At 41.2% G+C, this 16072-nt stretch overlaps 1 protein-coding gene across 1 annotated transcript; it reads right to left on the bottom strand.

Annotated features, from left to right (window-relative positions):
- Positions 1-1449: 1449 nt before the first annotated feature.
- On the bottom strand, positions 1450-14279 carry LOC108594665 (mucin-5AC). Its single transcript, XM_033293257.1, has 4 exons — positions 14255-14279; positions 9238-9286; positions 5812-7315; positions 1450-5661 (listed from the first exon to the last, which is right to left on the bottom strand). Exons 1-4 carry the CDS (start codon positions 14277-14279, stop codon positions 1561-1563), a joined length of 5679 nt encoding a protein of 1892 aa, XP_033149148.1. The 3' UTR covers positions 1450-1560.
- Positions 14280-16072: the final 1793 nt, after the last annotated feature.

The following is a 16072-nucleotide window of genomic DNA, read 5'->3' as shown; positions in this document are numbered from 1 at the left end:
ACTGTAACTATTGCTAACAGCCAACATGTAAACCAACAAAAAAAAGACAACAACAACTACAAAATGTATAGAATGGCAAGCAGGCGGGGCAGGCAGCGGTAAGAACAAAACATGCTGCCTTTTATTATACAGTAGCTGGAGCTGGAGCAGCAGCAGCAGCAGCATGCTTTTGTATAATCCTTGTTAAATATTAATTAAAATATGTGTGTTTGCTGTTTTTGTGTCATAAATACTCTTACCAACAAGCTGCTGTACTATGTGGCAAAGCTTAGCAACTTTAATTGGCAGGTCTAGTGGCTTTGCAGCAAAATATTTGCTAACAAAAAATAAGTAAATTTCAAAGCTATTTAAAATTAAAATATCTAATGCTGCATAACTTAAGTTTGATTGAAAGCAAACGCAGCTTATTTATTATAAGTATATAATAACTTTTTATATAGTTATGTTAGTAGCAGCAAAGTCTCTATAAACAGCAGTCTATACAATAAACAATTTCTATAGTCTTTGCTTGCAGTTAACAAACCAGAACCAAATACGCTCGACCCTTTGCTAATTCGTTCCAGTAGATTTGCTTTTATACAAAACGTTCGTTAATCGAATTCTTACTACGCAAAATCTTGCAATTTAAATACTTTTATTTTTAAATGGTCGATAAGCGAAATTTGATCGCTGCCCAAAATTGTTTTGGGCTATCAAAGTTAAGCTAGTTTGACTGTACTTACATTTTGCTTACAGCTTAAGCTTGTTAATATTTAGACTATTTTAATGAATGCATGTAAAACTGCATTTAAATTTAGATAAAATGATTTATTGCGTTATTGTAAGTTATTTTCTGCGCGAAACCTTTTCAAAGAAATTTTAAATGCTACAGAGAATGACAATAGAGAAATGACTGCTAATCATTATCAGTTAGACAAGTTGAATTGCCATAGTTTCTAACCAAATTAAATATGAATGCCAACTGCGCTTTTTATATTGAAAACACAAAAATTTGCTGCATACATTGCAGCGCTCACACGCAATTAATTAAAAATATTTCTGTGACTTTTTTGTAACTATTTATTTATTTGTATATTTTATTTAAGCTTACAACATAGCATACATAACTTTTTGTATTTATTAATGTTTATTTCACTAAATTTAAAATGTTTTTCGTCATATTTTTGAACATTTTTTATATATTTTTTTTTGTGTTTTGGATTAATTTGTTGTGTTTGCATTGTCCGATTGCATTTTGCCAAACAAAAAGCGCATAATGCAAATAAAATGCGTAACCAGAACAGAAGAAACAAAATAATTTTTTCGTTAGAATGTACAAACTGCTTTCAAAAAAATATAATGTGAATATATTAAAACACAAATGTTAACATGTGATATTTTTTTTATGATATTATGCTGCACATCAATCTCGCATCGTGGGAAGCTAACGATGCGGGATTAAGGCAGAGCAAGTGGTAGCATTAAAAATAAGTTTAACTTAATTGCAGGCAGTTTGTTCAAGTTGGTTAAAAAAATGTAGTTTGCTATTTGGGCTAACTTTTTTGCTAAGTAGTCAACTGCTTAGGGCAACAGGCGCGGATTGAAGCGACCCATGAAGAGCAGCATGCCCGTGGGATTGTGGCGCACAAAGTAGAGGAAAGGCTTGTCGAAGCGCAGTCGCGGCGCATCGGGCACGCGCGCCTGACGCGGACGCAAAGGCAGCGGCAGCTCCAAGTACTTGGGATCCAGCAAATCATCGTAGAAGCCACGTCCAAGCGAAGACTCCTGCACCAGCGAGCCAAAGTCAACAATTGCCTCAGACGAATCATATTCATCCTCATCGTGCGCCTCGACATCCTTGTTGCGCTTGCGCAGCGGCGGCGCAGGATACATTTCAACATGATGATGATCGGATATTTTGGACTCGCCGCAAGTGCTAAACGTATTGATTTGAATCATGTCGGAAAGATAAATATCGCGATTGCCAGCGCCGGTGAGACCACGCAGATCAGCAAAGTCGGACTGGAAGAGTCCCTTGAGTCCCAATTTCTGCAAGCCTAAAGTGGCATTAACAAAGGAGCGATGTGAAAAGCGTGGCAGCTGCACTTCCATGCCAGGACGCTCCATTAGAGCGGTAAGCAGCTTGCTCCAAAGCTGCGACTGACCAAACGCTTGCTCCATTAGCTGACGCTCCAGTCTATCCAGATTGTCTGTAGGCGCCACCGAGCTCTGATGTCCTGGCATTACATAAATAGTGCTAACTGTATCTTGTATGCGTCCAAAGGCAACAATTGTGGCATCCAGCTGCGGCTCATAGCCAGCAGTAAAGCCAGCGCGATAGAGCACAGCGGGTATGGGCACCAGACGACGCTGACGCACTGTAGGATTCACCTGGAAGAACATTTCGCCATCGCGCTCATTGGTGCTGCCGCGACTGCAGTCGGTTTGATAAAGATTAGCGGAGACTGTAGCCAGCGGGCCATTGACCCAAACGCTATTGGTGCGCAAATATTCCAGCACTTTGCCCATGGTGTGACGTTTGACCAAAAGATTTGTGCGTCGTCTAACAATATCGTTGACCACATGGAAGTTAACCTCCTCCACATGGCCGCCATAGAACTGCTGCGTTTTCTCTTTGAAGAAAGGCAATATTTTGCCATTGCTGCGATCGCTAAAGATTTCGCGCACAAAGGCAGCGGTTGCTATATCAGCATCGCTTGCCTGCTCCACAGCATTGGTGATGTTGCGTAGTATAAGATGCGGATTAAAGCTAACCATATCGTCTAGCTTAAGCACTTCATTCATTTCACCTGAAGTGCTGCCGCGTGCGCCCAAAAACATCATGGAAAGCATTGAAGTTAAAGCGAATGGTGAGATAACCAAACTTCTGGCTGAGCTAATCTTCTCCGAGGTAATGGCGCGCCAATAGCTAAAGGCGAGCTCATTGCACAAACGCGCAAAGCCCAGCACATCTTCATCCAAACGCAGTGTGGAAGCTTCCAGCCCCTGTGAGCTAAGCGGACTGGGCTCAAGCTTTACAGGTGGACGCGTTGCTTGCGTAGCAGCTGCCATTAAATTGCTTAAAGCAGCTGGACGCTGCACTGGTCGCTGCTGTGTATTGCTGTTGGCTGTGTAAGTGAGCGGCTTGTTGCTGTCCAGCGTTAATTGATTGTAGCCGCCGAAAAGCGTTGGCTGCACATAATAAGAAACTGGCTTAAGCGTATGCAAGCGTTTGGTTGTTGGTGTTGCAGTTGTTGTTGTTGTAGTTGCTGCTGTGCTGCTGCTGCTTGGCGCATAGCTTGCTTGATCATCTTCATCCTCCTCATCTGCTTGCTCTATAGGCTGCTGGCCATAGCTTAGCTGTGGCTGCTGCTGCTGCTGCGGTCGCACTACGCTTGCTGTTGTTTCTCCCAGCTTAACATACGCATCCTCCTCTGCATGCAGCTCAAACTTTTGCGCACTTGTTGTTTCCTCTTGCTGCTCTGCTGTTGCCTGCTCATCTGTAAGTGTTGCTGTTAACTCGTCGCTAATTTCCTCTACTGTTTCCTCATTCAGCGCCAATGTTTTCACGGTGCTCAGCTCAAGCTTTTCGGTTTGCTGCTCTGTGCTGTAGCTCATGTCGGATTCGGACACATCGCTGGTCAGCTCAACGCTGTCCGTTGTCGCTTGCTGCTGCTGCTGCTCCGCTGTTGCATCCTCTGCTGCTGCTGTTGCTGCATATTGTGGCTGCAGCTGTGCTGCATTGGTGGCGCTATCTTCAACGTTTTGTGTTTGCTCTGCACTCTTTTCGGTTTGCTGCTGCTCCTGCGCTGCTGTTGTCTGCATTTGCTCGTTGTAAGCATTTGTCAGCAACTCGGGCTGCTGCTGCTCCTGGCTGCTGCTAGCTGTTGTCTCCTCGCTAGTCAGCGTAGTTTCAGTGCTCTGCTCCCACGACTGCTGTTCGCTGCTTGTTTCAGTTGCTGTTGTTGCTGCTGCTGCTGCTGGCTGCTTAACTTCCTGTTTGCTGCCAGTCTCCAGCTGCTGCAGCTCAAACAGCTGCTGCTCATCATCGTCCTGCTGTTGCTGCTGTGCATAAATTTGTGATAGCGATAGCACGGGCAGCGCTGTTGTAGTGCTCTCCAACTCTGCCGTCGTCGTCGCTTCAGTTGTCGTCTGTGTGCTCAGGTAAGCAGTTTCCTGTTTGATGAGCTCCTCATTGCTTGGTATTATCGTTGTCATTTCCGCTGCTGCTGTCGTTGCGCTTATCTCCGGCTCCATGCTTGCTGCTGGCTTGGCTGCTGGCATTAAAAATGTTGCATTAAGCTGCGCATAGCCGCTCAGACGCTGCGAGTCGTCGGGCTGCGCATCTTGCGTTATTTGTTGTATAACATCGGACATTAGAAATTCAAGCTCATCCTTGGTTTCATTAGAGTTCATGTAGATTTCGGACACAAGCGTATTGCTGCCGTCCACAAGCGTTGAAGCAACAGTTGCTGCCTGCTCTTGGAAGTTGCCCATAAGTATTTGATCTGTAGGCTTGAGCACCTCCAGATTCAGTTGCTGCACTAGATTAGCAATCATGGGTGTCACCTCAGTGCTGTCGTCATCATCATCCGCTAAAGTGGTACTGCTTTCGCTTACAGGCAAACGTGGCGCCAATTCGGTTGTTTCTTGCTGCTGCTGCTGCTGCTGCTCAGTTGTGGGCAGCTCAGTTATATCGGTAACCAAAGGCTCGGCAAGCTCAGCATAGAGCGGCTCAAACTTGACCACATGCTGTGCTTCTTCTTCAGCTGCATCAGGTTTGCTTGTAGCACTCAAATCAGCTTCAGTTTCAGCCTCTTCATAGGCAGCCATGGGCGTTGTCATATGTGCTGGCAGTTCTGTTGTCTCGGGCTCCATTGCTGTTGTGGCTGCTGCTGTTGCTGCTGCTGCTGCTGGCGGCGTTGCTGTGTGTGTTGTAAAGTATTGCGGTCTGGCTGTTATAAGCACCACTGGCGTTGGCTGCTCAGGCGATAATTCCATGCTGCTTAGCGTTGTTTCCATTTGTGTTTGCTTGTCAGTTGATTCGGTGGCTTCATTGCTTACGCTTGTGTCTTCATCATCATCCAGCATTGTAGCCAAAGTGCTGCCGCCATAGTTGGCTAACAGCGGCTTTGTTGTGCTCATCAGTGGCGCTGCTGTTGTTGTTGTTGTTGTTGTCTTGGCAGTTGTTGTTGTGCTTGTTGTTGTTGTGCTCAGCGCTATTTTTTTCTTTGCCGCCAGCGTTTCCATTTGCTCCTGACTGTCCGCGCTATCATATTTAACTGGCTCCTTGGGCTTATCGCTGCTCAGCAGCTGCTGCGTTAGACTTTGCACTATTTGATCCATTGAGTGCAGCTGATCGACAGTAAGCTGCGCTGTTGCTGCTGGCGTTGTGCTGCTGGCTTGCAATTGCTGCTGCAGCTGCGCTAAACTAGGCAGCGCTGCTTGTTTATAAGGCGACTCGGGCGCCTCAGCAGCAACAAAACTAGCTTGATTCTCTGTAGCTTCTGTATCATAGGCAGGCACAGGATAAACAGGCGCATGTGTGGTGCTGGTGGTGGTGGTGCTGCTAGTGGTTGTTGCTAAAGTGTTGACCATGCCGTAGTTTTGTGTATGCAACAAAGTATGTTGCACAGCTGTTTCAGCAATGTTGCTATGCACTGGCTTGCCATGTTGCTGCTGCTGTTGTTGTTGTTGTTGGTGATGTTTATTGGCAGCGTGCACTTTGGTATGATGCAAAGCGGGACGTCTAGTGGGTGCTTTGGTAGTTGTAGTTGTTGCTGGTGCAGCTGTTGTTGTTGTTGTTGTGCTTGTTGTAGGCGCAGCTGTTGTTGCTGTAGTTGTTGTAGTGCTGCTGTGCTCTGGTGCTGCTGTTGTTGTTGTTGTATGATGCGCTGTTGGTGGATCATGCTCAATAACATGTGATTCTTCAACTGTTGCTGCTACTTCTACTGCTGCTGCTGTTGTTGCCTCGCTTGTGCTTGCTGGCGCTGCTGTTGTTGTTGTTGTTGTTGCTGCTGTTGTTGGCGCTGCTGTTGCTGTTAGCTTTGTGGGCCTGGGCTTCTTATGCGGTCTATGTGGACGCGCTGGCTTTTGCGTGCTCTGCTGTTGCTGCTGCTGCTGCTGTGTTGCTGGCACTTTGGGCTTGCCTGTGGGCTTGCGCTTGGACTTTGTAGGCTTTTGGCTGGTGGTGCTAGTGCTGCTGCTGCTGCTGCTAGACTGTCCAGGTGTGCGCGTGGGCTTGCGCTTGCGTTTCTTATGCGTTGTAGCTGTGGGCGGCGATGTTGTTGCTGTTGCAAGTTCGACAGTTATGACGGGTGCTGCTGTTGTTGTTGTGGTGCTAACTGTTGTGGGTATAGCTGTTGTTGTTGTTGTAGTTGTTGCTGGCGCTGCTGTTGGCTTCTTCTTTAGCTTATGCTTGTTGCCAGTTGCAGTTATGTTGGTGATGTGACTGTTGCTGCTGCTGCTGGGTTTCTTAACGCGTTGCGGCTGCGTTGGCTTGCGTTGCACATTGCCAGGCTTCTTAACGCTGCTGCTGACTGCTGCTTGCTGCTGAATGCGTCGTGTGGTTGTCTCTGGCTTGGCGGTGGTGCTGCTGCTGCTGCTGGGCAGCTTTTGATAGATGGGCTGGATTTGCGCCACATCAAAGTCATGCAAATGCGCTGCTGCTTGCTGATATTGCTGCATGCCCGTATAGACAGACTCCATGGGATCGAGTTCCTCCTGCACCTGCTGCGGCGTCATTTGTGTGCTGGGACTGCTGGTGGTTTTGCGCTTATTGCCAGGCTTGCGTTTGGCGGGCTTGGGTTTCTTGGTAGCGCGTGGTGTAGTGCTGCTCTCCAGCAACTCCGATTCGGGCGTCATAACAATTTGCTGTGGTCGCTGCTGTGGAAAAATATCGCCGCCTGTATTGCCGAATATGGCAGGCAGTATTAGCGACCAGGAGCTGCTAACATCTGGTGTATCCAGCACAGGCAGCAGCTCAATGTTGCTGCTGTTGGCAGCCACCTGTTTGTTGAGCACACTCTGCACGCTTTGCACAATGTCCTGCACATTTTTCTCCGGCGCTGCCTGTGGCAACGGCGCATTGTGTATTATCGAAGGTCCTTCACCATCGCCATTGGCTACAATGCTTTGTATTTCCTGCATAGTCATTAGACGTTTGATCAGCTCGCCATGCTCATCGAATGTGTAGAACTCATAGCGATCGGGATTAAGCAAATCTATGGGACTGGCCACCTGCAGTGAGGGCTGCGGCTTGGGCACTTTATGACCCACAGCGTCTGTAAACTGCGGCTCATTGCCATCGAGCACCACCGCAACGGAGGAGTGTATACTGCAATAAAAAAGCAAAAGCGTTGACATTGATTAATGATAAATAAATGTGTGCAACTTGAAAGTTGCCTAAAGAAAGAAATCTAATAAATATGCAATTCATGTTGCATACTTTGCGGCGCATGCTAATGGAAATTCAATGCAATCATTGTAAAAGTCACGCTTTAGTCAGCACCCAACTCCCCCCACTTTTTTTTTGCCAGCTGTTGCTGCATTTTTGCATTCCGCCTAGCGCGCACAGTTAGTTAACATAACTGTATATATAATCTATATACAACTATTTGCATTTACATATGTCTGCTATGCATGTCAGTAATTTTATGTCTCTACTATGCGCGTGTGTGTGTGTGTGTGGTAGCGAGCACATCATTAACATTTAAGCACGTGATCCCTTGACATGCTTAGTCATGTGCAGCTGTTGCTGTTGCTGCTGTGGCTGCTGCAAGGATTATCTTCAACTGTCGCTCTTTGTGCGAAAATCTCTGTCGCTCTGTCCGTCGCTCTGTCTGTGTAAACTCATTCGCCACGCGCTTATGCGCTTCAAATCACTTTACAGCCAACAAATTGCAGTGATTTATGATTTATTTACAAGTATTTTTAACAAGCAATTTACAAAATATTGCAAGTAATTTTATTTTATGAAAAAAAAACAGCAGCTTGCCTATCAATTTGCTAAATTTTAATGCCTGCCATTACTAAAGTTATGCTAGGCATTGTCTAACTTATTAAATAATAACTAATAATGATGCTTTTTAAGTAAACAAAGCTTAGCTGCTATTTTTAAAGTTGCACACATATTGATTAGATATCGATAAATTGGTGTATCGAACTTTGCTCGTATACTCGCAGAGTTGCTTAGACTTTTGTTATTGTTAACAACATTTGATAGAATTGTTTTATAGTAATTATGACGTAGCAAACGAAGCCCCAAACTATCCTAAATTGTTACATACTGCTGCAGCTTAAGCAGCAACCTTTTGCAATATTTTCTGGTGTGCATAAAGTGTATACAGCATTTACTTAAGTGGAAATGTAGCAACGCACATGCAAGGCCAAACAAATAAGACCGCACATTTAAATATTTGTCATTATTTATGCATAGCAAATACAAAAACACATTAAATAAGTCTCTGTGTGTGTGTGTGTGCGCGTTTGCGTGTTGGCAAAAAAGGGATAAAAACAGAGGCGCAATGCTAATGCAAATGTTATTTTAAAAGTATTAACATGAACATCATCATCAGCATCAGCAGCAGCAGCTGCTCGCAATCATTATCAACACGTAGCTGGGCGCTGCTTGCCACATGCCGCAGGTTGTGAATTTGTTTACGCGCAAAATTAATAACAAATGCTAAAAGCAAGAGCGTGGAGTCTTAAACTGCCTGGCGGGCAAGCAAAAGAAATTAAGTATACGCAGTCGAGTATGCCATACACTTTGCCTGCAGCTTTAAGACGCGTTAAAAACTAAGCTAAGCCCTCAAATTCAAATTGCTAGTGCTTAGCATTGATTTGCAGTTAATGAGCAGCTAATTTGTGCGTTCGTTGGCATTTCTTAAAGTCAAAAAAATAAATGAAAAGCTGGCCACGTGTTGTTTTGTTGGTTAGCCATCAAAGTGTTTTTTTTTTAAGCTGGGTTGGGTGTTGAGCTTGTTGAGCAAATTAATTAAAATACTAAAGCATTTTGCTTGCTTGACCAACCCCACAGCAATAATAACAACAACAACAAAAGGGAAAAATTCTATTTCAATTAGTGAGCACAGCTATAAAAAAATTGCAATAAAGCTTTGCAAACAAAAGACTTTTTGCCTAACAACAGCGACAACAAAACCAAGCAAACAATGCTGCCAAAGTGCTTGGCTAACTGATTTTGCTGCTGCTGCTGCTGTGCAGCAGCTTCAAGTTTTTAAAATCGCACTGTGCACTCACCTGGAACCGATGACTTTCTTTGATGCCCCAGCTGCTGCTGCTGCTGCTGCTGTGGTGCTCTCCTCATATACTTGCTGTTGTTGTGGTGGTGGTTGCTGCTTGGGCATGGCTGCCTCGTATACAATAGCGGGCTGCAAGGCTGGCTCATTGCTTTGGCTCGCTGTGGTCAGATAGTTGGAGCTGGGCTGCTGCTGCTGCTGTTCGGCGCTACAGAGCAGCGTTAGCGCCAGGTAAAGGCAAAGCCTTAAACTGCGCTGTGTACGCATTGTTGGCTGCCAAAGCGTGTTTGCTGTTTACTTTTAAGCTTAGGAGACGTTGCTGTTGCTAGCGCTTGTTGTTTTTATTTAACTTAAAGCGCAAATTGTTGCTCTGACCTTTTGCGCTGCTGTTCAATGTGGCACAAGTGGCAAGTGGCAAGTGGCGTCTGGCGTTGCGTCAACAAGGCTGCAAAAGAAAAGAGAAAAAAATTGAAACTAATTAATGCAATGTTAATGAAAATGCTTTGCACGGCAGCAGCAGCAGCAATTAACATAAAGTTGTGCACAACATTTTGCTTTAAAATTTCGCTGCTGTTGAGAGCAAATTGACGCTAGCAAAGACACCTGAGCAGCCGCCATCGTCGCCGCAGTGCGCTAATGCGCCTGTAATTATGCTAATAATAACGAGCCGACACATGAGCACAGCAGCTCGTCGCTCGTCGCTCTCTCTGTCTTGCTAATAAGCTCTTTGCTGCCAAGCAATTGCAGCGTCTTTGCAAAGTTACCTAAGCCGTAACACATATGTGTATGCACTTACGCTATTACGTATACGTATACGTATGTGAGTGTGTGTGTTTGCCACAGCTGCTGCAATTTGAGCGCTTAAGCTGCGCTTGCAATTGCTTTAAATGCCCCAAAATAAAGTAAATCAATTAACAGAGAAGAAATGCAGACGCACTAAAAATAGGAGCAGAACCACATTGAAAATAGCAGTAAATGCAGAAATTAATTAATTTTAAAAAAGAATTGATTAATGCTACAATTAATTTTATTAAAGAAAGTAAGACAAAGAAATAAGGAATAGAATTATTAGAACTAGATATAATATTATAAATATTAAAAGTAATATTTTTATTTATTTAGAAGATATAAATATATTAATATATTAATAATGTAATAGAGACACTAAGAGTAAAGGAAAGAGCTATTAAATATTATCAAATCTAGGGACAGGTTTTAAATAAGCAAGATAAAACTAAATTCAATATTTTTAAAAATTTGTGTTAGTTGGATTTTATATAAATAATTTAATAAAGAGACATGAAGAGAAAAGGATAGAGCTATTAAATATTTTCTTAAATAAGGCAGATAAAACAGATTCAACCCTTTCTCAATACAGCCCATTAACCCACACTCGAGCCTTAAGCCTAACAGCTTTTAACAGGCATCAATGTGGGCCACTGGGGCTACCCAATCCCAACAGATTTAATTGGATAAAAAGATAAAAATTAAATACTCATAAATAAAGCAGGATAAAAATAGAAGTAGCACAACACTAGCTATTTAATCTAATAAATATTTAAGCTAACATTTTATTCAATTTAGAATATTTATATTTCTATAACAAAAGCGTATTTATTAGTTGGTTGCTGTCAATTTCAAATTTTATGCCTTTTTTTCACACTGTTTGTATTTGCTTTAGGCTTTAAGCTTTTTGCCCACTAAGCCTTTATGCCATGTGTGCTGATAACAAAAATGAATTGTCAATGACGCGACATGGGCCTAAACAACAATATGTTAATAAGCAACAACGACAACAGCAACAACAACAACACTGTGTGCACTAATAAAATGGCTAAAAGAACGCGCGCTGACAACTTAAAGCCTTTAGCTGTCAAAATGTTAACAGAAATCCTCACGCATACAAGCGCAAACATAAAATCTATCCAATGTGCTTGTGTGTGTGTGTCATGTTTGTGTGTGTGTGCAATGAACCCCAAAACTTTTGCCACAGCACGTACTCTGGCCCGTTATATGTTTGTATATAACAAGTTATAAGCGTCAGGGCTAAACCATTTGGCAGTTCAATGCGAAAAAGAAACGCGCATAAATATCGAGCTGCCTTAACAGCTTTTTGTGGGCATTGCTTTTATGACTAAACTGTGCTACAAATTAACATAAAGCGTAAAAAGTGTACAAGTATTTACCCAAAGGATATGGCACAAGCAAAAGCTAAACTGGGCGTGTTAAGTTTTTCTTATACGGATAGTTCATAACTTGACAATTGATTTGTAACAGTAAATGGCGAGTGTCAGGCACAATTGCAGAGTTCTCGGCGCTTAAGACATTGAAAATGTAAATGAAATGCTGAGCAGCTTCGCCTGCCACTTCAACAGCAACTGCCACAGCTTGACGCAAGCTCGACCAAAGACCGAAAGCATGACAATGATGCTGAGTGACAAGACAAGTGGACGACACACACACAAATACACACACCTAGAGCACAAGCACTTGAGCAGCTTCTTTGGGTGGGGGGTTTGCTACAGTCAGCAGCATTTTGTTTAAACAAATCAAATAGACAGACAGACAAATGCAAATACTTTTGGGCATACAAAAAATCAAATGACAAAGAAAAAAGGGATAAGGTGTGTATTCCACTTGTTAGGCCAAAATGACATTTTCTAGCATGTGGTTGACAGTTTTCTGCTTCTTTTTTTTTTGTGTCTCTTTGGCTCAAGTGCCTGAACAAGCTGTCGTTGGCTTCAGTTTTGGTTTTCAACAGTTGCCAGTAGTTATTAAAGTTAACATTTTGGCCAGGCCTTAACTTTAACAGTAAAGCAACAGCAATTTATTAGCTAGACGCTCGTTTGCTACGCTTATCTGCATAAAGAGCTGCATTAGAGCTAGAGCTGCCAAATTTGATGTATGGCTGCAGAAGGATGTGTTAAGGATATGTCTAGGATTGCTTAAGCACAACGAATTTAAACGAAACTAGTGTGCAAAGGGAAAAGAAAGTTGGCAGTTAGTTCAGACTTTATTGAGAAAAAAGCCTCAGCTTTGACCAAAATAAAAATAAAAACTTTATTTTATCATATTTATGAATTAATAATTAATGCTTAGCATGGATCTGATTCAGTTTTTGCTTAATCACAACAACAAATGTGTGTCCTGAGTAATAAATTTTTTTTTTCTATTTATTCTTGTCTTATTTATTGCTGTTCCTGTCCCTAATCGATTTTAAATTTACAAAAATTTCTCATTGTGTGTTTTAGCCTTTTTCTAATACTTGCAGCAAATGTTGAGTTTTTATTTATGCAAAGGGTGAAGAAAGTTAGCAGTTAGTTTAAACTTTGTGTCTTCTACAGAGGCCTCAGCTTCGATCATTAAAAATTTTATTTTATCATACTTATGTATGAATAACTAATGCCTAGCATGATCTGATTCACAACAACAAATGTGGTGCCTAAGTAATAAATTCTTGTCTTATTTTTTTGCTGTTCCTGTCCATAGTAAATATTAATAATACAAAAATCCCTCATCGTATGTTTTAGTTTTTTTCCTAAAGCTTAGAGCAAATATTTGAATAATTTAATTTTAAATATTTTGTTTATTTCTCATATTAAATATTTCTTTGTAATATATATCTAGTGCATTAAATAAATAAATTTACATGCTTGAGTTTTTTTTTTATCTTTTTCGTATGCTTGCCAGAAATGTTGGATCTGAGTATTACTATCAATTATTTTTTAAACATTCATAGACATTTATATAAATATTTGTAGTTGACGTTTGTTAAATAAATTCACTGCAGCTATTTTATTTTTAATTTAGCAAGCAAAACTCAGTTTTGAATATTTCATGCTGCTCTTAAGAATTGGCTGCGCCTTTTAGCTCTTAAGTGGCTATATGTGGTTTCGAAAGTTATTTTATGTTGACTGGCGCCTGGGACCCTTTCTGTTGTTAGTTGTTATGCCAAGCAGCAAATGTTAATTGGTTAAATTGATGCTTTAACAATGGCAAACCAAACCCAAAGTTTCAACTTGATATGGGCAGCAAGACACAACTTGTGGCAAATACAAAAGCAATTTGCTTACAATAGCAACTGCACACACACATACACTAACACACACATGCCTGCCATCCGTAGAGTGTAAAGTTTAAGGACAATTTGCCAATGTTGTCGCTGACCAGCAAAAAGTAAATGTGTCACGTTTTCTGTTGTGGAAAATTAAGATTTTTTGTGTGTGTGCGTGGTGCGGGGGAGGGACGGAAAAGTTTATTTTTTTCAGTTTGTTTTTGCTTGTTAGTCATTGATTTTAGAGAGTTTTGGAAGGCAAGCGTACTTTTATTGGATTTGTTTTAGGGTTTGTGCTTTGTTGGAAACTCAATCAGTCTTCGTTTGCGGTTGGAAATTAAAGCAAATTGCATTAGTTGCTTATAGCTGCCAATGACTGGGATTAGCAGTGAGAGCAGCAAGAGCAGTGCGCTTAGCTTTATTTCTATTTTGATTTTATATATATATATAAGTATGTGTGTGTGTGTGTGCAGGAAACGCAGCCAAGTGTTAGCCAACGTTTACACGCTGCTGCTGTTGCTTCCTGTTTGGCTGCTTTTGTTTTTTCTTTTATTTTTTTTGCGTTGGCTTCACAGTTTCGCACTTTTCTCTTGCGCTCTCTGCACTAACAAAAGTTTATCGCTTTGTTTCCGTTTCCGTTACGCTAGCGTTACGTTACGTATACGCCAAGGCGTCTACGTTTCCCCAAAGCGAAACCTCCAGACGCTCATAAGATGTAATTTCAGCGCTTGCTTGCAGCTTCCAACGCCCAACTCCCACTCCCACTCCCACTCCCTCTTCGCTCAACAGTTTTACCTTACAAAAAGTTTCTTTTTGTGCGGCACAGCGCATTTGATTTTATTTATTTATTTCGATTTGTGCTTTTGCGCGTTTTGTCTGTAGCTTTGGTCTAGGCTGCGCCTTTTGGGAGTCAAACTCTAAGCTTTTGCCTTTTGCTAATGTGCATTTCATTTGCCGTTTTTACCACTGCCACTCAATTCGTTGGCCATTTTTTTCATATATATGTTTGTATATATGACATATATTGCTTTTGCAAAGATTTTCTTTTGCCTTTGCCTGGCTTTTCTTTGTTGCCTGCCTGCCCGCCTGGGGGGTGTGGCATACTTAATTTACACAGTTACATTCCAATCACGTGCATATCTCTGCCAATCTTTATTTTTGCTTCTGCAACTTTTGAGCTCGTTTACCTACTCCGCAGCCCCCAAACCTCAGGCAAACTGTCAGTCTGTCTGTCTATTATTTGCCAAATCTCACACACACACACACACATGCACACACGCACACAGCTATCATCTTAAAAGTATATTTTATGCTGCTCTTTATACATTTGCTTTGCTTTCTTTTCCTTTTTTTTTTTTTTTTGGCTGCGTGTGTATGAAGTGAAGCCTTATTATTGTTTTGCGCGTCAACAGCGCGCACGTGAAGCATGTTTATTATAATAGATCTGTGTAGTGTTTTTATACAAACTACAGTGAGCACTCAGCATGCATGTACATTTATGCAAAGCAGCTTTTTACATTGCCCAAACTGCTGGATTTCATTTGAACGCCTAAGCATATATTTTTTAGTATAAAATTTAATAAAATTCTGCACTTTAAATATTATTTTACTTTACTGTAATTTATATTTATTATTTCTGTTGTTGTAAAGCATTATTTTAATGCTTATTTAATTGCTCAAGGTGCTTAATTTCTCTATTTTTACTCAATCATATAAATATATGCTAAATAAATTTAGCATTCATTTTTATAAAATACTTATTCTAAATATTTTTCCTATAATTTCTTATATTATTATTATATTTTTCCTATAATTTTCTATATTTGTATTAATTTATATATAACATTCATTCTACATATTTGTTATTTTACCTGCAATTTATTATATTATGCAGTATTAATTTTTATAAAAAGCTCATACTAAATATTTTTTATTTTTGCTGCAATTTATACTATTATTTTGTATTAATTTTTATAAAAAACTCATTCTAAATATTTTTTTATTTTTTCTGCTTTTTAATTTTCGTTTTGTACCGAATTATATTTTATTGTTATATAATTTTATGCCTTGAATAAATTAAAATAGCCATTCTAATTATTTTTTAATTTTTCTGCAATTTAATTTACATTCTTTTACAGAATTATTTTGTTGTTATTTTTTAAAAATATTTTCTGTATTTTTGCCTATTATTGAATATTACATTTTATAAAATACTCATTCTATCTAATTATATTTTGCTTATATCTATCCTATTTTGCTTGCCATTCTTTAATTAATTCCATTAGCGACTGTGCACCGTAGCCGCAGCCTACACATGTTGCAAGTATTTTATGGCTGCCCCAAAGTCTGCTTGTGAGTCAAATGGAGTAGGCGTTGCCCGGCGTGCCAGCGCTGCTGCCAATTGCTGAGTTGACTTTGGCAGCTGCGCCAACTTGGCTACAGTTTGGCGCTTAGTCTTCTCTCGCCTGCAACTGACACCTAAACTGTGGCCACAAAAGCCGCACACATACACAAACACACACACACACACACACACACATGCAGTAGCGCATAAATCCTATATAAGCTTAAAGCCTGAGCTTTATAGTTTTTGCAAGTTTGTTTGTGCGGCACGTGGGGCAAGCAGCGAGCGAGCGAACGACGACTTCAAGTTGGTCAAGACCGACAATTGTCGCTTTGATTTGCAGCAAGTTTTTGGCTGAGGCAAAGTTATGCAGCGTTGGCGTTGCTAGGGATTAGACACGTGGCATGGAACTTGCTACGCGACGCATGCCTCTAAGCT

Source organism: Drosophila busckii, chromosome 2R, assembly GCF_011750605.1.
Source record: "Drosophila busckii strain San Diego stock center, stock number 13000-0081.31 chromosome 2R, ASM1175060v1, whole genome shotgun sequence".
NCBI lineage: Eukaryota > Metazoa > Arthropoda > Insecta > Diptera > Drosophilidae > Drosophila > Drosophila busckii.
The sequence above is the reverse complement of the archived record's forward strand: the minus strand, read 5'-3'. Positions and strand labels throughout refer to the sequence as shown.